General features: G+C 41.0%; 1 protein-coding gene across 1 annotated transcript in view; it reads left to right on the forward strand.

Moving 5' to 3' along the window:
* The first annotated feature begins 297 nt into the window (after positions 1-297).
* The window catches only part of LOC140468819 (protein FAM81A-like), a 37,268-nt gene continuing 20,928 nt past the window's right edge, over positions 298-16,637 (forward strand). Inside the window, 5 exon segments of the mRNA XM_072564837.1 lie at positions 298-365; positions 1,214-1,273; positions 1,275-1,440; positions 9,111-9,229; positions 16,264-16,393. Of these exon segments, the coding sequence (XP_072420938.1) occupies positions 298-365; positions 1,214-1,273; positions 1,275-1,440; positions 9,111-9,229; positions 16,264-16,393 (543 nt within the window).

Below are 16,637 nucleotides of genomic sequence, written 5' to 3' on the forward strand. Positions count from 1 at the left end.
TATTTAAATCAACATTTGGCTATCTCTGTTGCTTCTTGGCTTCCTCCATACCCACAAAACTAAAGTCCTCTGCTCAATTTCTCTGCAGCCTTTGACAACCTTGATTTGTCCATACTCATCATGCAGCTCAATGGAATCATCCTTACATGGTTTTCTCTTCATTCAACTCTTCCCCATCCTATAATAAGCAGAATAGTTGCTTCTCGTGGTAAAAACCTTTACCTCAAGGAATTATGATTATTCTTTTCTTTCTCATCTAAATGCTATTCCTACAGATCATCAATATGAAGCTTGGGGATGAAGTTCCATTTGTATGCTGGTAACACTCAGCTCTACATCCTCTGTCACATATTTGTCTTCTGCCAGTTTGTTTGTCCAACATCCATTGTTGGTGAAATTACAATTTCAAGAATGTTGAGAAGATTAAAGCTACTGTCTTCAGCATCTGCTACTAATTCTTAGTATAGGTTTCATCTGTCTCTTCAGCACTTTCGCTGGCTGAACCATCTGTTAACAACTTCTGCATCCTATTGAATGTTAAACTGAGCTTCCTACTCCAAAGTTTGTCCATTCCAAAGAGTGCACACTCTTTCCTGTGGTGCATCACCTCCGTCTTTTCTTCAGCCCATACTCTGCTGAAACTTTCATGCATGCCTTTGTCACTTCTGGGCTTGGACATCCCATTGAATAAATTGCTGCCCCTTCTCCATGCCCTGTAAATCTTGCCTCATCAAAACCCTTCTACCTGTGTTGTATTCCTGACCGACTAATTATTCATGTTCTTGCTGACCACCTCTGACTTCCAGCTTCCAATGCTTCCAATTTGAAATTCTCATTTTTAAAAAAATCCCCTTTCTGTCCTGCCATTCCTAACTTCTAGTTCCTTTGGCCTGACACCTCCTTCCAAAATACTTCATTTCAAGATGACTACTGTGCAATCCAACTATTCAAAGAATTTACATCAAGATATTTATAAATAAAGCTAATTATAATATAAAAGAAGAAAATATTATTAGGGTCAGTATCTTCTTAATATTTTTTCTGATATTCATTAGATTGTAGAGCTCATTGGCTTGAACACTCTCAACTGATCTAAATGCCAAATGATGTGTACAAACATAGATTGCGACCACATCAGTCACATTTATTTACATGCATGTCTTTGGTTGCTAGTAATGTTTTCTTTTCATTTCTGTTTATGATAAATTTAAAGACCAGATTTTCCCAATACACTTATCAAGCAAGGGGGCCAATTAGAAGATCATACCATTTCATGACAAAACCATCATGGATCGAGGCTGGAATATCAAGGATGACATTGATTCAGAAATACAGCCTGTGCAAAACAAAGCTGAAGGAGAGACTTATGCTCGGCAACTCTTGGAGGGACATATAAAATACATCACAACTGTTGTGAAACAATTAAGCAATGAGATAGAGGTAAGGTTGAACCCATGTTTGACATGTTAAAATATAAATGGCTTCACATCTGGCAGCTGGGCTATCTTGATGGATCACTTAACTTTCCCTAGTGTGGGACTAACACAGCAGGAAAGTCACATGCTTTATTCTTTGTCTGAATTAAATTTAAATGTATGCTATTTGCATTACCTTCCAGGCTTGCTTCACCACTCTTGATGTTGTTGGCAACCCCATCAAATAAGCAGGGCCCAGTCATTTGTGTAAACAATGTAAGTGGAACTGTATGAGGAAGCAATGAACAATTAACTGAAAGCTTCCTCCTGTTAGTAGAGAATGTGTCACTTATATCTCCTCCCCAATAAATGAGGTAGTATTTGCTTTTGAACTTTAATATTAATTAGTTACTTCTCAGTGCAAAATCAATATCTTGTTCTTAGCTGTAGTATAGTATTTAGCATTAATTTAATTTTGCACCAATCCATAAAGACAGAACATGAGATTAACAGATGCCAGCTGTAATAAACTGAGAAAATAATTTTGTGTAGACTGCAGTTAGTTTACAGACATATAGTCTAGCATTCTTTAATTAGCAGAGAACCACAAACCAATTTGGATTTCTAGATTATATTCTAGAATCATAGAATAGTATGTGTTTAATATAATGATCCAATTGTGCTAGCTCCAGGTAACCAGATAGGCAGCCTGGTGCAAACAGCCCTTCAGCTAAACCTCAGACAAGTATGTAAAATAGTGGTTAATGTGCGGTTTATTCCTTTTAATCCTGCTCTGCTATACTTTAGAGTTCTTTATTTGTCAGTTGCTCTCTCCCAGTTTAGATTTCCTTGTTTTTTCCTTCAGTTTATTTTGGTCCCAGTTTCACTCCTCATATTATTCAAACAGACTCCTGTGATGGACGTTCTCTATTATGTTGCAATTATGAAACTTTGTTAATCATTTATCAGCAAGAATACAATTAAGTGCTTCTTTGTGTAAGGAATACATTAATGATATTTCAAAAAAAAATCCAGGAACAAATTCATTTAGTTTTAGGTGAACATACAAGTTATATGTTACACATTTAAAATATCCCTTATGTATCTTTAAAAATGTTTTCTAGAGCACCACCCTCTGCATGAAAAGGTTGCCCCTGAGATCCCTTTTGTATATTTCCCCTCTCATCCTAAACCTATGTCGTCTAGTTCTGGACTCCCCCACCCCAGGGAAAAGACCTTGTCTGTTTCTTCTATCTATGAGAGGAAGTGGTGGAGGCTGGTACAATTGCAGCATTTAAAAGGTATCTGGATGGATATATGAATAGGAGGGTTTAGAGGGATATGGGCCAAGTGCTGGCAAATAGGACTAGATTCGGTTCGGATATCTGATCAGCATGGATGAGTTGGACTGAAGGGTCTGTTTCTATGCTGTACATCTCAATGACTCTATGACTAAGATAATGAGCCTTCTTTTTGAACTACAGGAACTCTCTTTTTATTCATTCAAGGGAAATGAACATTGTTGGCTTGTCAGTATTGATATCCCATCCTAACTTGCTTTTGAAGGGGTAGTCTCAAGACGCAAACTGATCCAGTTGGTGGCCATCCCTGTGCATAGTGTCCCTGCTGCAGCCTTTTAACGCTGGTTGCCAGTGTTCCCTGCAACGTAAATCTGTGCTTCCTCTGCAGCCTGCAAGTGGATTGGAAAGGTGCTATGGTGACCATGAAGGTTTGGTAAATGCTGGATGCCAATGCCTGTGGTTGAGGGAGTGCATGCAGTTGATGCCTGTGGATTGTGCTAATTGTTCAACAAGAAGGCTCTTCACAATCAGCAGAGAGAGTTTAAGTTAATGTCTATGATTTAAACCCAGTCTTCTTTGATTCTCACCCCATTCACACCAAGACAGACAAACAAACAGATACAGGATTAATGGTGCTGGAAGAACACAGCAGTTCAGGCAGCATCCAAGGAGCTTCGGCCTGAACTGCTGTGCTCTTCCAGCACCACTAATCCAGAATCTGGTTTCCAGCATCTGCAGTCATTGTTTTTACCTAACAAACAGATATAGTTAATGGATAAAGCAAAAGAAAAATCAACTAGGTGTATTTGGCCGCTTCATTAAAGTGTAATCTGCAATCCATAATATCACATTTGCATGGGATTGTATCTTGCTTGGTTTGTGAAGACACTGGTCAACACAAACAACTTCCAGTGGATTCCAAGAAATTAGGATGTAGCTTTGCTCGTGAGCTGGACGGTTCACTTCCACACGTTTCGCCATCTTACTAGTAACATCTTCTGTGGGTCTCTGGGCAAAGCACTGTACAGATTCCTGTTTTCTATTTATATGTTTGGGTTTCTTTGGGTTGGTGATGTCATTTCCTGTTCTTTTTCTCAAGGGGTGGTAGATGGGGTCTAACTCGATATGTTTGTTGATAGAGTTCTGGTTGGAATGCCATGCTTCTAGGAATTTTCGTGTGTGTCTCTGTTTGGCTGGTCCTAGGATGGATGTGTTATCCCAGAAGAAGTGGTGTCCTTGCTTATCTGTATATAATGTTACTAGTGAGAGAGGGTCATGTTGTTTTGTGGCTAGTTGATGTTCATGTATCCTGGTGGCCAGTTTTCTACCTGTTTGTCCAATGTAGTGTTTGTTACAATGCTTGTAAGATATTTTGTAAATGCCATTAGTTTTGCTTATTGGCTGTATAGGGCCTTTCAAGTTCATTAGCTGCTGTTTTAGTGTGTTGGTGGGTTTGTAGGCTACTATGATGCCAAGGGGTGTGAGTAGTCAAATGTCATTTACAAAATATTTCATTCAGTAAATTCAGTTAGATTTGTTAAAAAAGGAACTTGCATATTTGTAAATTTTGTGACTATTGCCAGGTACAAACACAACACTGACATTGGTGGAGAAGAGGTTAGAGACAAACCTCACCAGATCCAATGGGTGCGATCTCCCTTGCATAGTTACCACAAAATCCTAGCTCATATAGGGTCGGGTGCTGAAAACTCACCAAAGAACCCATGGAAATCACATGTTGTTAAAAAAAAACTGAGCAGGATCACTGAGAAGATTGAAGAGGAAAACTTTAGATTCAAGTCTTTTCAAAACCTGCAACCTCTACCAGCTAGAAGAGAAGCAGGGTCATGAGAATACACAACCTGGAAGGTCCCCTCAATTTTCATGCCGTCCTAACTGGAAACATTTCACCTTTCATTGTCACTGGCTCAAAACCTGTTACTCCCTCCCTAACCTTATAGTGGATTCAAATCATATGGACTGCCAAGGTTCAGGCAAATACCATTCCAGACCTTTTCAAGGGCAACTGGGGACAGCAAATGGATGCTGTCCTTGCTAGCAACATGTACCAATGAAGAAATAGAAAACATAGAAGTAAATGACAACATATGGGAAGAAAGCTTTTGTCAGCCAATACAAAGACTCTAAAAATCCAAAATGATGGTTTACCCTTTTAATGGCAAAAGTAGATATGATAGAAGTGTGGAGAGGAAAAGGCTTGGGATAAGCAATGCAGCAGCAAAGCATTTGAAGTCCTGTTTAATGGCTGGTGAAACCGAGAAGCTGCTGTTTGAGGTCGTTGTAAGGAAGATTGTAGTGTTTGTTCTTTGTAACCTTCTTTCCCAGAAGAGTGAAGCACTGCGTGCCTCAAATGAGATGGAAGAGAAGAAGTGTAGTGGCCATGTGCAGTGCTGAACTAACAGTGCTGCTGAGCTGTAAATATTTGAGCAGCAATTGCAATAGTTCTACCATCCTTGTTGAATCAAAGTCAATGCAGTTAGTTTCTCGTGGTCATTGCCAGATTAATGTGACAGAACTTTGGACATGGTTGATGGCACCATAGTTTGCACTCCGTGTCTCTTCAGCAAGAATAAACAATGATTGATTCTACTGATCTGTTTCCTGCAACCTGTTTCCCTCCACCAAGTGCAGCATCCACATTCTGGAGCACATTCTGTAATGTTGTTCCATTTTGCAGTGCATCCTTCCCAAGTCAGATTCACTTGCAGCATGGCTACCAGCACCTCTTGTAGCATCAATGCACCTCAGGGAGTGGCTTAAAGGGTACGTCCCATCTGTATCAATGACACTGAGGTGGAGATGGTTGACAGAGATATGTTCCTAGGAGTGATGATCACCGACAATCTGTTCTGGTCAAATTAGATCAACGCGACAGTCAAGAAAGCACAGCAATGTCTGTACCTCCTCAAGAGGCTAAGGAAATTCAGCATGTAAATTAGACTCTTAACAATTTTTATAAGTGCACAGTAGAAAGCATTCTGTCTGGATACATTACAGTGTGGTATAGCAAATGCTCTTCCCAAGACCGTGAGAAGCTACAGAGAGTCGTGAACGTAGCCTAGTACATCATGCAAACCAGCCTCCCATCCATTGACTCCACCTATACTTCCCGCTGCCTTGGAAAAGCAAGTAACATAGTCAAAGACCCCTCGCACCCTGGTTATACCCACTTCCACCCTCTTCCTCAGGCAGAAGATGTAAAACTTTGAATACATGTACGAACAGATTCAAGAACAGCTTCTTGCTTGCTGTTAACAGACTTTTTGAACTGATCTCTCAAATGTTAATTCTGATCCCTCTCTCTGCACCTTCTCTGTGGCTGCAACACTGTATTCTGCACTCTGTTCAGCTACCTGATGCACTTTGTATAGTATGATCTGTATAACACACAAAACGTTTTATTCTATCTCCGCACATGCAACAACAATAAGTCAATCAATCACTTTAAGAGGAGCAGGCTAGCCTTGAGTGGCACTCTGATAAGTCTATCCAATCAACAATTCAGCTTGCACTGGCTTGATGCAACAAACACACAGCACAAGTATAGCCTGCTGTCTGCATTGCTGTGAAGGACTGCTGGTTAATTGTGCATCACAATGCTAGCATGACCAGCTGTCTTGCTCTTAGCTGATCTGGCCACTGTTAATGGTTTTAAGTCTAGTATTTTGTGCCTTAGTACATTTACCTCAGTGAAGCACCAGCAAGGCCTGTGCTCAATCATTTTCCTTTCTGCAGTGGCCTCAAAATGACTGCAACACAGAATATTGTTTGGTTTCATATCCGTGCCCACCACCATTGTCTCCTGAACTATAATGAATCTCCATACGTGATGACACCATCCTCTCCCAATATGTTTAACAGCAGTATCTTCTGCCACAATCAAACATATAGAAAAATAAGAAGATACAATCTTTACAGTAAAGACAAAAATATTTCTTATTCTTATCCAGTCAGGTAGCATCTGTGGAGAAATGTGAATATAGCTGATGTGACGAAAGGTCACCTTGAATGGAAAATTTAACTCTGTTTCTCTCTCTATAGATGCTGGCCGACCTGCTGTATATTTTCAGTTTTTTTTTGTTTTTATTTTAGATTTCCAACATCCACAGTGTCCGCCTTGCCAACACAACCCCCGACAGTCAGTGAAATTAGTTCCCAGAGAGCTGGTGTTAGCTATGACTGAAGGGAGAGATATAATCCCCAAACAACCACACTTTGAGATTTCTTTGTTGGATAGTTAATCAGGTCATGGTAGATTGGTTTACAATAAAAATATCATGATGGCTGCTTGGGAAGAAAGCATTAACCTGCATGAGCATGTGTTGATAATCATAGATTGATTTTGATATTCCTTGTACTTAATGAAATTACAGCCTGGAGTGAGCCTGGGGCATAAAGTCTTAAAGCAGAAGTGACCTTGACAGCTACTGTCTGTACTGTTATTATGGTGGAGTTTGGTTCATGGTCAGATTCCACAGTGTGACACAACTCTTATCACTGTCTCCCTGGTGTATTTTAGCCTTGAAGATAATGGGTGTGCAACATTCATCTCCAGTGGAACCACATCTGTTTTTACTGCTCTTTTTCTTCCTTGAAAAACAGTGGTATTGTCATAGAGATCTTCACACTCAATTTATTTATTTATTCTTTCACATCATGTGGTGTCACTGTCAAGGACAACATTTGTTGCCTATCCCTAATTGTCCTTGGCCAGCTGGACCTGAGCCATTTTCTTGAACTGCTGCAGTTCATATTGTGTAAGTACATTATAGTCAGGAATTTTGACCCAGCAATAATAGAGGAACAGTGATGGGAATTCCAAGTGTTGCTTTGGGGAGAACACACAGGTTTTGCTTTTTACACTCACTAGCAGCCATTGCCCTTCTAGGCTAGTAGAGGTAATGAGTTTGAAAGTTGTTGTCAAAGGAAGCTTGCTATGATGCATGTTGTATATGGTACATGCTGCTGCCATTGTCAATTGTCCTAGCTTGAGCCTTCTAAATGCTCGGTTTTGGAGAGTCACCATGTGAGTTTCTTGCCACAGAATTCCCATTTCTCTTGTTCTTGTCACCATAGTATTTATATAGTTAGTCTAATTAAGTTTTTTGGTAAATTATAACCCCAAGATCATCCAGCCATTGAATTTCAAGGAATGATGGATAATTTATCTGTTAGAGATGGTCATCGCCCTTCACTTGTGTGGCACAAATATCACTTACCACCTATCAGCCCAGTACACACATAAGTTACTAAGATTCCAAATCAATACCTGTAAAATATTCCACAGATTCACTTGAAGCACAGGCTAAAAGAAATTGAAACTATCTACAGTGCGTATCTTTAAATGTTTTCCACACAGAAACTAGCAATACTAGTTTGTCAGAGTCCAACCTGGGAAATGAGTTGGGCTGATTTATGCTGTTATTCATCTGGCGATTATGAGATTATGGTAAATCTAACTCATGTTTACAGTGAAAGTTGTTGCACGCACCAAGTTCTGCATGAACCATCAAAGTGCATGGGTATGCATTATAGTTAGAGATCAGTGTGTGCAATATCCATTCCTCTATCTCTGGTGCACCATGATTAGATTGCTCGCAGCACCAGTTTAGAACCCCCAAAATATAAAAGAGACAATTGGTGGAATTAAGATACTTTGATTTTTATCACTCTTTCATGTCCTCTGAACATTCCAAGGTGTTTCAAAGCACCAAATTCTGTTTAAATCACTGTTCGATCAGCAGAACTAATGTACAATTCACACAACACGATTCTATTAAAATACAATGAGATGAATTGGAAGTAAATGTGTTACTGTAATATTGTTAAGGGACAAATGTTGGCCAAACTACTAACTCCTTGCTCTTTTCATCAGAAGGTGGGATGAGATTATTCTGGCTGTTTGCCGTGACATGGGAAAAGTGAATCAGCATCCTGCTTTACACCATGGTTGAGTCTACATATCCATGGATCATTAGGTTGTTGTAAAATGAAGTAGCAGCTGTGCATCACCCACTGTGAAGATCAATCTCATGCCCCATATCACTTATTATATCCACCTCAGGCAACTTGCTTTAAAATATGGGCCATAAGGTGGTACCTCCAATAATGTAGCAATCCTGTAATACTACACTAAAGTGAGTAGATGATTACTTAAATTATGTTCTTAAATCCTGGAGTTAGGTTTGAACATAGACATTTCCGAGATGAGTATGAACCATTGTATTACATTTCACATTGGAATCTATACAACTATTTTAAAATTCACACCGCATGCAGTATTTCTCAGAATGTACCCTCATCCACATTAGTTTGAATATACTTGTTCTCCTTCATAACTAGACTTAAACAAATTACCTTGGATATACATTAGGTGCTGCAAGAACAAATTAGGACACAAGATTATGCAATCCCTAGAAGCAATACAGTGATGAAAAGTCTTGAACTGCATCATCCGAATGGCATTGGGGAGCTTCGAGGCAGGGTGGCAAGGTAAGACTAGAAAAACAGGTTCCTTGACTTAACATGTCTGACTGCTTTCAGCCAACCATGGTGCAGATAATTGGGGAATGAATCAGGTAGTGCTCTGTCTTTTGTGAAGAGAAATTTGCTGGGTGGATCTGTGAAATGTTTTACATTCCTTTTTTTTTAGAAACACCACCAAATATCACAAATGATAAACTGAGGCTCAGTACTCAAGACATTTTGACCAGAAATTACTTCTGGCTCAAAAATCTCACTTCCAAATTTGACTGCCGAACACTGATTTTTCAATACATTCTGAAAACAAAGTGTAAGAGATGTACAGAGCATCGAGTTAATTTTCAGTATCACTCACATTTTCTAATCCCTTTGTGATTTCCCTCCTCCATCCAAGAGGACGTTCCCAATTAGTGACCCACTGACTGTTGTGACTCTCTGTAGTCGGCAGGTAATTACCAAATTCCAACTCAATGTCACTGACTCAGTATGGGAATGAAGGTTTAAGCAGGTAACCACTCTCTTAGCTTTTGATGCTTGCTACTGAAGTCCATTGATTAATGCATGGATGAAATGACTTGCTCTAATAAGGTCAAGCTCCACTTGGTAGCACACTGGAAATCAAACCCTGTTACCCCTGAAGTCATCATTTGATTAAAGTACTCCCGTCCTGGCACCCTCCCCTGCCACCATAGGAATTGCAAAACCTGTGCCCACACCTCCTCCCTCACCACCGTCCAAAGGCCCCAAAGCAGCCTTCCACATCCATCAAAGTTTCACCTGCACATCCACCAATGTCATTTATTGTATCCGTTGCTCCCGATGCAGTCTCCTCTACATTGGGGAGACTGGACACCTCCTTGCAGAGCGCTTCAGGGAACATCTCCGGGACACCCGCACCAATCAACTCCACCATCCCGTGGCCCAACATTTCAACTCCCCCTCCCACTCTGCTGAGGACATGCAGGTCCTGGGCCTCCTCCATTGCCGCTCCCTCACCATCCGACGCCTGGAGGGAGAACACCTCATCTTCCGCCTTGGTCCCTTCAACCCCAGGGCATCAATGTGGACTTCACCAGTTTCCTCATTTCCCCTCCTCCCACCTTACCCCAGTTCCAACCTTCCAGCTCAGCACTGTCCTCATGACCTGTCCTACCTGCCAATCTACCTTCCCACCTATCAGCTCCACCCTCCCCTCTGATCGATCACCTCCATCCCCACCCCCATCCACCTATTGTACTCTTTGCTACCTTCTCCCCAGCATACCCCTCCCCCCCCCACCCCATTTATCTCTCCACTCTGGAGGCTTCCTGCCTCTATTCTTGATGAAGGGATTTTGGTCGAAATGTCGGTTTTCCTGCTCCTCGGATGCTGCCCGACCTGCTGTGCTTTTTCAGCACCACTCTGATCTAAACTCTGGTTTCCAGCATCTGCAGTCCTCACTTTTGCCTAGCACAGAAAACATGGACCAGACTTCTACACTTAACAGAAATTATTATTTATTACAAGTAAATAGATTCTAACCATAGGTAAGCAACTAAGAACTGTTGACCCATAAATCTACTAGTTAAACCTCTAAAACTCCCATATAAACACACATAGACACACACACTGACAGACAAAACAAAGTGATGTTATGGGTGGAGGTAAAGAAATCTGGGAAGACAGTTCAATGGCCCCTGTCCACAGGGTACACTGAGATGATTCTTTTGCTTGGCAGGACTTGCTGTTCTGAAATCACTCTTCTCTCACTTTTCACAGAAGGCACAGATAATGGGTACACTAACTGCAACAACTTTTAGTTACTACTTGAAAGCCACAGTTTACAACAACTGGTGAGGGAAAATAAACTGGCTTTCTTCAGGCTTTAGGACTTTTCTTATTGCAGAAAGTCACACCATTTCCCCTACTCTGAATGCTTCTATCAGTAGCATTCACATCCATAATCTGTTTAGCTACCCAGAAGCCAAACATATAGCTGTTGGCAGGCAGATGAGCTTTGTTATCAATAGCTGGTCGCAATTCCACAAACCAATCAGTTACTTATTGCAGGCCAAATCTCACTTTGTACACCTCTCCTGGTAAAAACAATGACTGCAGATGCTGAAAACCAAATACTGGATTAGTGGTGCTGGAAGAGCACAGCAGTTCAGGCAGCATCCAACGAGCAGCGAAATCGACGTTTCGGGCAAAAGCCCTTCATCAGGAATAAAGGCAGTGAGCCTGAAGCGTGGAGAGATAAGCTAGAGGAGGGTGGGGGTGGGGGATAAGCTAGAGGAGGGTGGAGGTGGTGCCAGCCCATCTGCAAACAGCCCATCTGATTGAACAAAGTAGTAGTGTAAACGATGAGTTTTGGCAACTTGCTTTAGCAATATGCAGCAATCATTGGTTTTAAAACGGTTCTTCTAATTAGATTAGGTTAGACTCCCTACAGTGTGGAAACAGGCCCTTCGGTCCAACAAGTCCACATCGACCCTCTGAAGAGTAACCCACCCAGACCCATTTCTCTCTGACTAATGCACCTAACACTATGGGCAATTTAACATGGCCAATTCACCTGACTTGCACAGCTTTGGACTGTGGGAGGAAACCCACACAGACACTGGGAGAATGTGCAAACTCCACATAGACAGTTGCCCGAGGCTGGAATCGAACCTGGGACCCTGGTGCTATGAGGCAGCAGTGCTAACCACTGAGCCACCGTGCCACCACAGTCAAACATAAAGAAAAATAAGAAAATATGGTCTTTACAGATGGCAAAAATATGCTGGAAATACTTAGCAGGTCAGGTAGCTTTGGTAGAGAAATTTGAATGGAGCTAATGTGATGAGAGATCGCTATGAATGGAAATTTTAACTCTGTTTCTCTCTCCACAAATGCTGAGTATTTCCAGCATTTGTTTTATTGTTATTTTAGATTTCCAATATCCACAGCGCATCAGACCTTTTGGACCTTGGATTCTCCCTCAAACAAAAGTGTCTGACTTCAGCTAAGAGATTCCAATACCTGGACCAGGCCAGAACTAGAACTCACAATGCAAAAAGCATAATAAGAGAATTTCTTTCTCTCGAAGGGTTGTTTGTGTCTAATACACTCCTCCCCAGAAAGCAATGAAGGCTCGGTCTTTGGACAGAATGTAGTGGAATTATCGCTAGACTATTAATCCAGGTAATGCTCTAGGAGCTAAGGTTCAAATCCCACCATACCAGAGTTTAATGTTGACCATGAAAACACTGCCAATTGTCAGGAAAAATTAATTTGCTTCACTAATGTCCTTTAGGGAAGGAAAGCTGCTATCCTTACCTGTTCTAACCTACATGTGATTCCAGACCCACAGCAATGTGGTTAATCTTTAACTGCACTCTGGGCAATTGGGGATGGGCAAGTAATGCTGGTCCAGTCAGTGAATCAATAATGAAAAAAAGTGGAGTGGGTGGCCATCCTATATCAATGGCTGTCAAGGTGACAAGGTGACATCTGTGTTGAACTTTTGTGCAGTTGGCTTCTTCCAGTTACCTACTGGGACCTATGTGGGACCTCTCAAGGCCGTTACCAATGCAGTTTGTGTCAGTTTACATTACTTCATCTTGTTTCCCCACAAGATCAGTGCTACAGCCCGAGCAAGAGGTTTTATCAACATAGCTGTCTTCCACCAAAGGGCAGGGTGTACACACGTTGAATTGAGATTGCTGTGCCATAAAACAGCTGAGTTCATCAGTAGAAAAGGATTCCATTCTGTTAGTGTGCAAGTCATCTGTGATCATCCGTACACATCTCAGACATCTGCACAGATTCGCTGGGAGCTGCTAAGATGCCTAGGTCCTTGAGGACGCTCATGTTCATCATGCATGGATGGCTACAGAGGGTCAAGGGATACTCTGTGCAAACATGGGTGATAATTCTATCATGCAGCCCCTTGACAGAGGTTGAACAAAGATACAACAGAGTCCACTCTTTGACCACAGCATGTTGGAACAGATTATAAGCTTTCTGAAGATGAGGTTCTGTTGCTTTGATTAGTCTTTGGGGTCATTATGGAATGGTCCAGATAAAGTGTGCTATATAATCCTAGCATGCTATGCACTGCACAACTGGAGCAAGTTGGGTGCGGGGATATAATGGAGCCAGGAGAGAAGGAGCAGTCTTCATCTCCTCCTCGAAGGATGATGTAGACATTGACCAGGAAATTCTTCACATTCTGCGTGATACAGCAGTGTCACAAGCCGGGTAGGACTTAATTGATACCTGGTTCCAGTAAATCAGAGCTTGGGCAAGTTGATCTGTCATTGGCTATAGGATTCACAGCACTCAACAGGCAAACGGGTGTTTTTGCTTTTGTTCCTAAAGGCAAATGCAGCTTGTTTGTTTACTTTCTGTTAACTTTTGTTGCTGGTGAATAAAAATGGCTGCTTTGAAGCATTTGAATGCTTTCCTGTTTGTGATGATTTCCCCATTGAACGATGATAAGATGCTTGGCTACACTGGGTATTGAGGAAAGAGTAACTGTGATTTAGACAAGACTCTGAGATGGGATGTGGCTAAGGACGGGTAAGCAGTGTAGCTTGCTGCTTAGACATTGCTGTATATTGGATTGTGCGGTTGAATGTGCACTTAAGTGTCAACCATGTCACTGATGTGCCCTGAGAAGCATTGGTTTTATGGCTGTTGGACTATTTGCATTGTGAAGGGTAACTCCAGACTGACAATACTTGACCAGTTGCATGGCTGGGACGCAAAGGTGGTACCACCACCGGTGATCCTGGGATGTGATGTATTGGTGCATAGTTAATGAGGCAGATTTGGGATGATAGTGCAAGAAAACTCACTAGGTCTTGCAGAAAGAAACCCTCCATGGATCTTGTGAAAAAGAAACAGCTGATTTCCAGTAAGATTTAGCTCATTAAATTTACACAAGACTGAGTTTTATAGATCTTTGATAGACAAAGATTTCCAGGCTTTTAGGGGACAAATCAGAAAGTGGAGTTGAAACCACACAAAGATTAGACATAATATTATTGAATGACAGAGCAGACTCCAAGGACCAAATATATTAAGAGTTGAACATGTTAGCATGCTACAATTTATGAAGAAAGGTGGGCTGAATGGTCTCCTTCTGCACTGTCATAATTCTGTGATTCCATGATATAATTTTCAATCACAATTTTGAAAACATTTTAGGAAAAAAATGCTTTATCATTAAAGCTCCTTACAAATAACCAGTCCTCAGTTTTAACTGCTCCTTCGAAGACAAGACAATGCACTGTACACTTTCAGACTCCATTCCCAACAGTTTCAGATTGAAAAATAGGGTGAAACTGAGCTGTATCCTGTTCCCCACTCTGTTTAGCATCTTCTTCTCCATGCACCTGACCTTTATACATATGGGAGTCTACTTCTACATTAGATGGACAGCAATCCCTACACTCTATCAAGACTGAAAGTGAAGACAAAATACAGTACATTCTAGAGAAGTTCAGAGAATTCTATGCTTCTACAAACTCTACACTGATTATACCGTTAGTCACTCTCATGGAAATTCAGATACAAAAACTCAATGGTTTTTTCCCTCATGTTTATAACTTGTTCCTTCTGAATACAAGCATCAAGAAAACCATGTGGTCATGGGACAAGGTATTTAATCTCTGCCCTTGATCACACTTCAAGCACCTCTGGTGTTTACCACATTCAGCTACCTTGGCTCTATGGTGGTACATAATTTGTCCATTGATGCAGAAGTTGACAGAAACAGAGCTACCATCTTTAGCCAACTTAAGAAATGTGAGTGGAATAACATGAAGGTGTCCTAATTTCTTTATGACAAGGTAGCCAGAGCCAGATGTCCAGAGGGATGCCCATAGCTCCTCTTCAAAAAGACTTATAAGTATGTCACAAAGGTCCTAAACACTTGTTATTGCACCTGAGAGACATTAACTGATGACAGAGAAAATACAAACTTCAGGTGGGTTGGCATGTACACCACAATGACCAGCAGCTGCAGCAACTTGACAATGTTGAAAACAATAACCCTCAATGACATTGTGTATCTTCATGTGTGGCATTGGGGTTTAACCTCTATCTCAAGGATTAGCTTCTTAAGGCATTAGCAAAGGGGTCCTGTCTGAAGACACCCCAGCTAAAATGGTCAGTTTGCTCTGTAGCCATGATGTTTTATAGAGCAAAGGATGCCGATAACATTTTTAATTACTGACTTAATGTAGATCATAGAATCCCTACAGGGTGGAAAGAGACCATTTGACCCATCAAGTCCACACTAATCCTCCAAAGAGAATCCTACCCAGACCCTATCCCTGTAACCCCATTTTTACTACAGCTAACCCACCTAGCCTGCATATCCTTGGACACTATGGGGTAATACAGCCAATCCACCTAACTTGCACATCTTTGGACTGTGGGAAGAAACCGAACCATTTGGTGGAAACCCTTGCATATATTGGGAGAACATGCAAACTCCACACAAACAGTCACTTAAGGCTGGAATCGAATCTGGGTCCCTGGCATTTTGAGGCAGCAATGCTAACACTGAGCCACCGTGCCACCTAGAAAATATACTCAGACCTTTGGAAAATTTAAAAATTATTCTTAAAATTTAGTAACGAAAGAGTTGAGTATTATTTCATTTATATCATTGCATTTGCATTAATTATTGTTATGACAATAATGATTACAGACATATTTATGCTGTGGTTCATTTGTTGATGGGAAATGACACTAAACTAGTTAGTGCTTGTTCTACTCACTTTAGCTTAATATCAAGCTGAGAATGGAAACTTTCATCTTGGCCTCAGCACTAAGGTGAAAGTGCAGGCTGCTGCCCAGTACTGAATGTGCTGGAAGAATTGTGCCTGTGCTTCGCATGTTTTGGAAAATCACTGGAGCACTAGAGACAGATGAAGCTACAAACAGCCACCATCCCACACTTGAAAAATGATCTCGACAGTACAGTAGCTATTTCCCTATAGATATTGTTTTACAGGTCTAACAGATAATGAAGGATATCATGTGACTCTGCCTGCTTCCTCCCATAGGTGTGATGCAAGCATTGCCAAATTGACAGCTGACATGATATCAGTATATGAAGGAATTCAGAACCTGAGCCAAGAGCAACAAAGAGCAAAACTGACCTTGGAAGCCAAAATAAAGGATATTGAAGGGCAGGTTAAAAAACTATAGTTCCTAAATTTATGTACAACATATGCTAAATTAAAAAGCACCACTAAGTTGAAGGTTACTTAATAATATTTTTCTAAATGTATAAAATAATCGATGGCAGGATAATGTTTTGCAAAGTAGCTGTAAATGGATAATGTGCGTACTTGGTCATCTGAATTGTTTCTGTTAATTTATTTTTGGCTTGCAGAAATATTCCTTAACATTTATTGTGCAATTGTGATGTATTTTT

The sequence above is a fragment of the Chiloscyllium punctatum genome, chromosome 48 (assembly GCF_047496795.1).
Source record: "Chiloscyllium punctatum isolate Juve2018m chromosome 48, sChiPun1.3, whole genome shotgun sequence".
In the NCBI taxonomy this organism is placed as follows: Eukaryota; Metazoa; Chordata; class Chondrichthyes; order Orectolobiformes; family Hemiscylliidae; genus Chiloscyllium; species Chiloscyllium punctatum.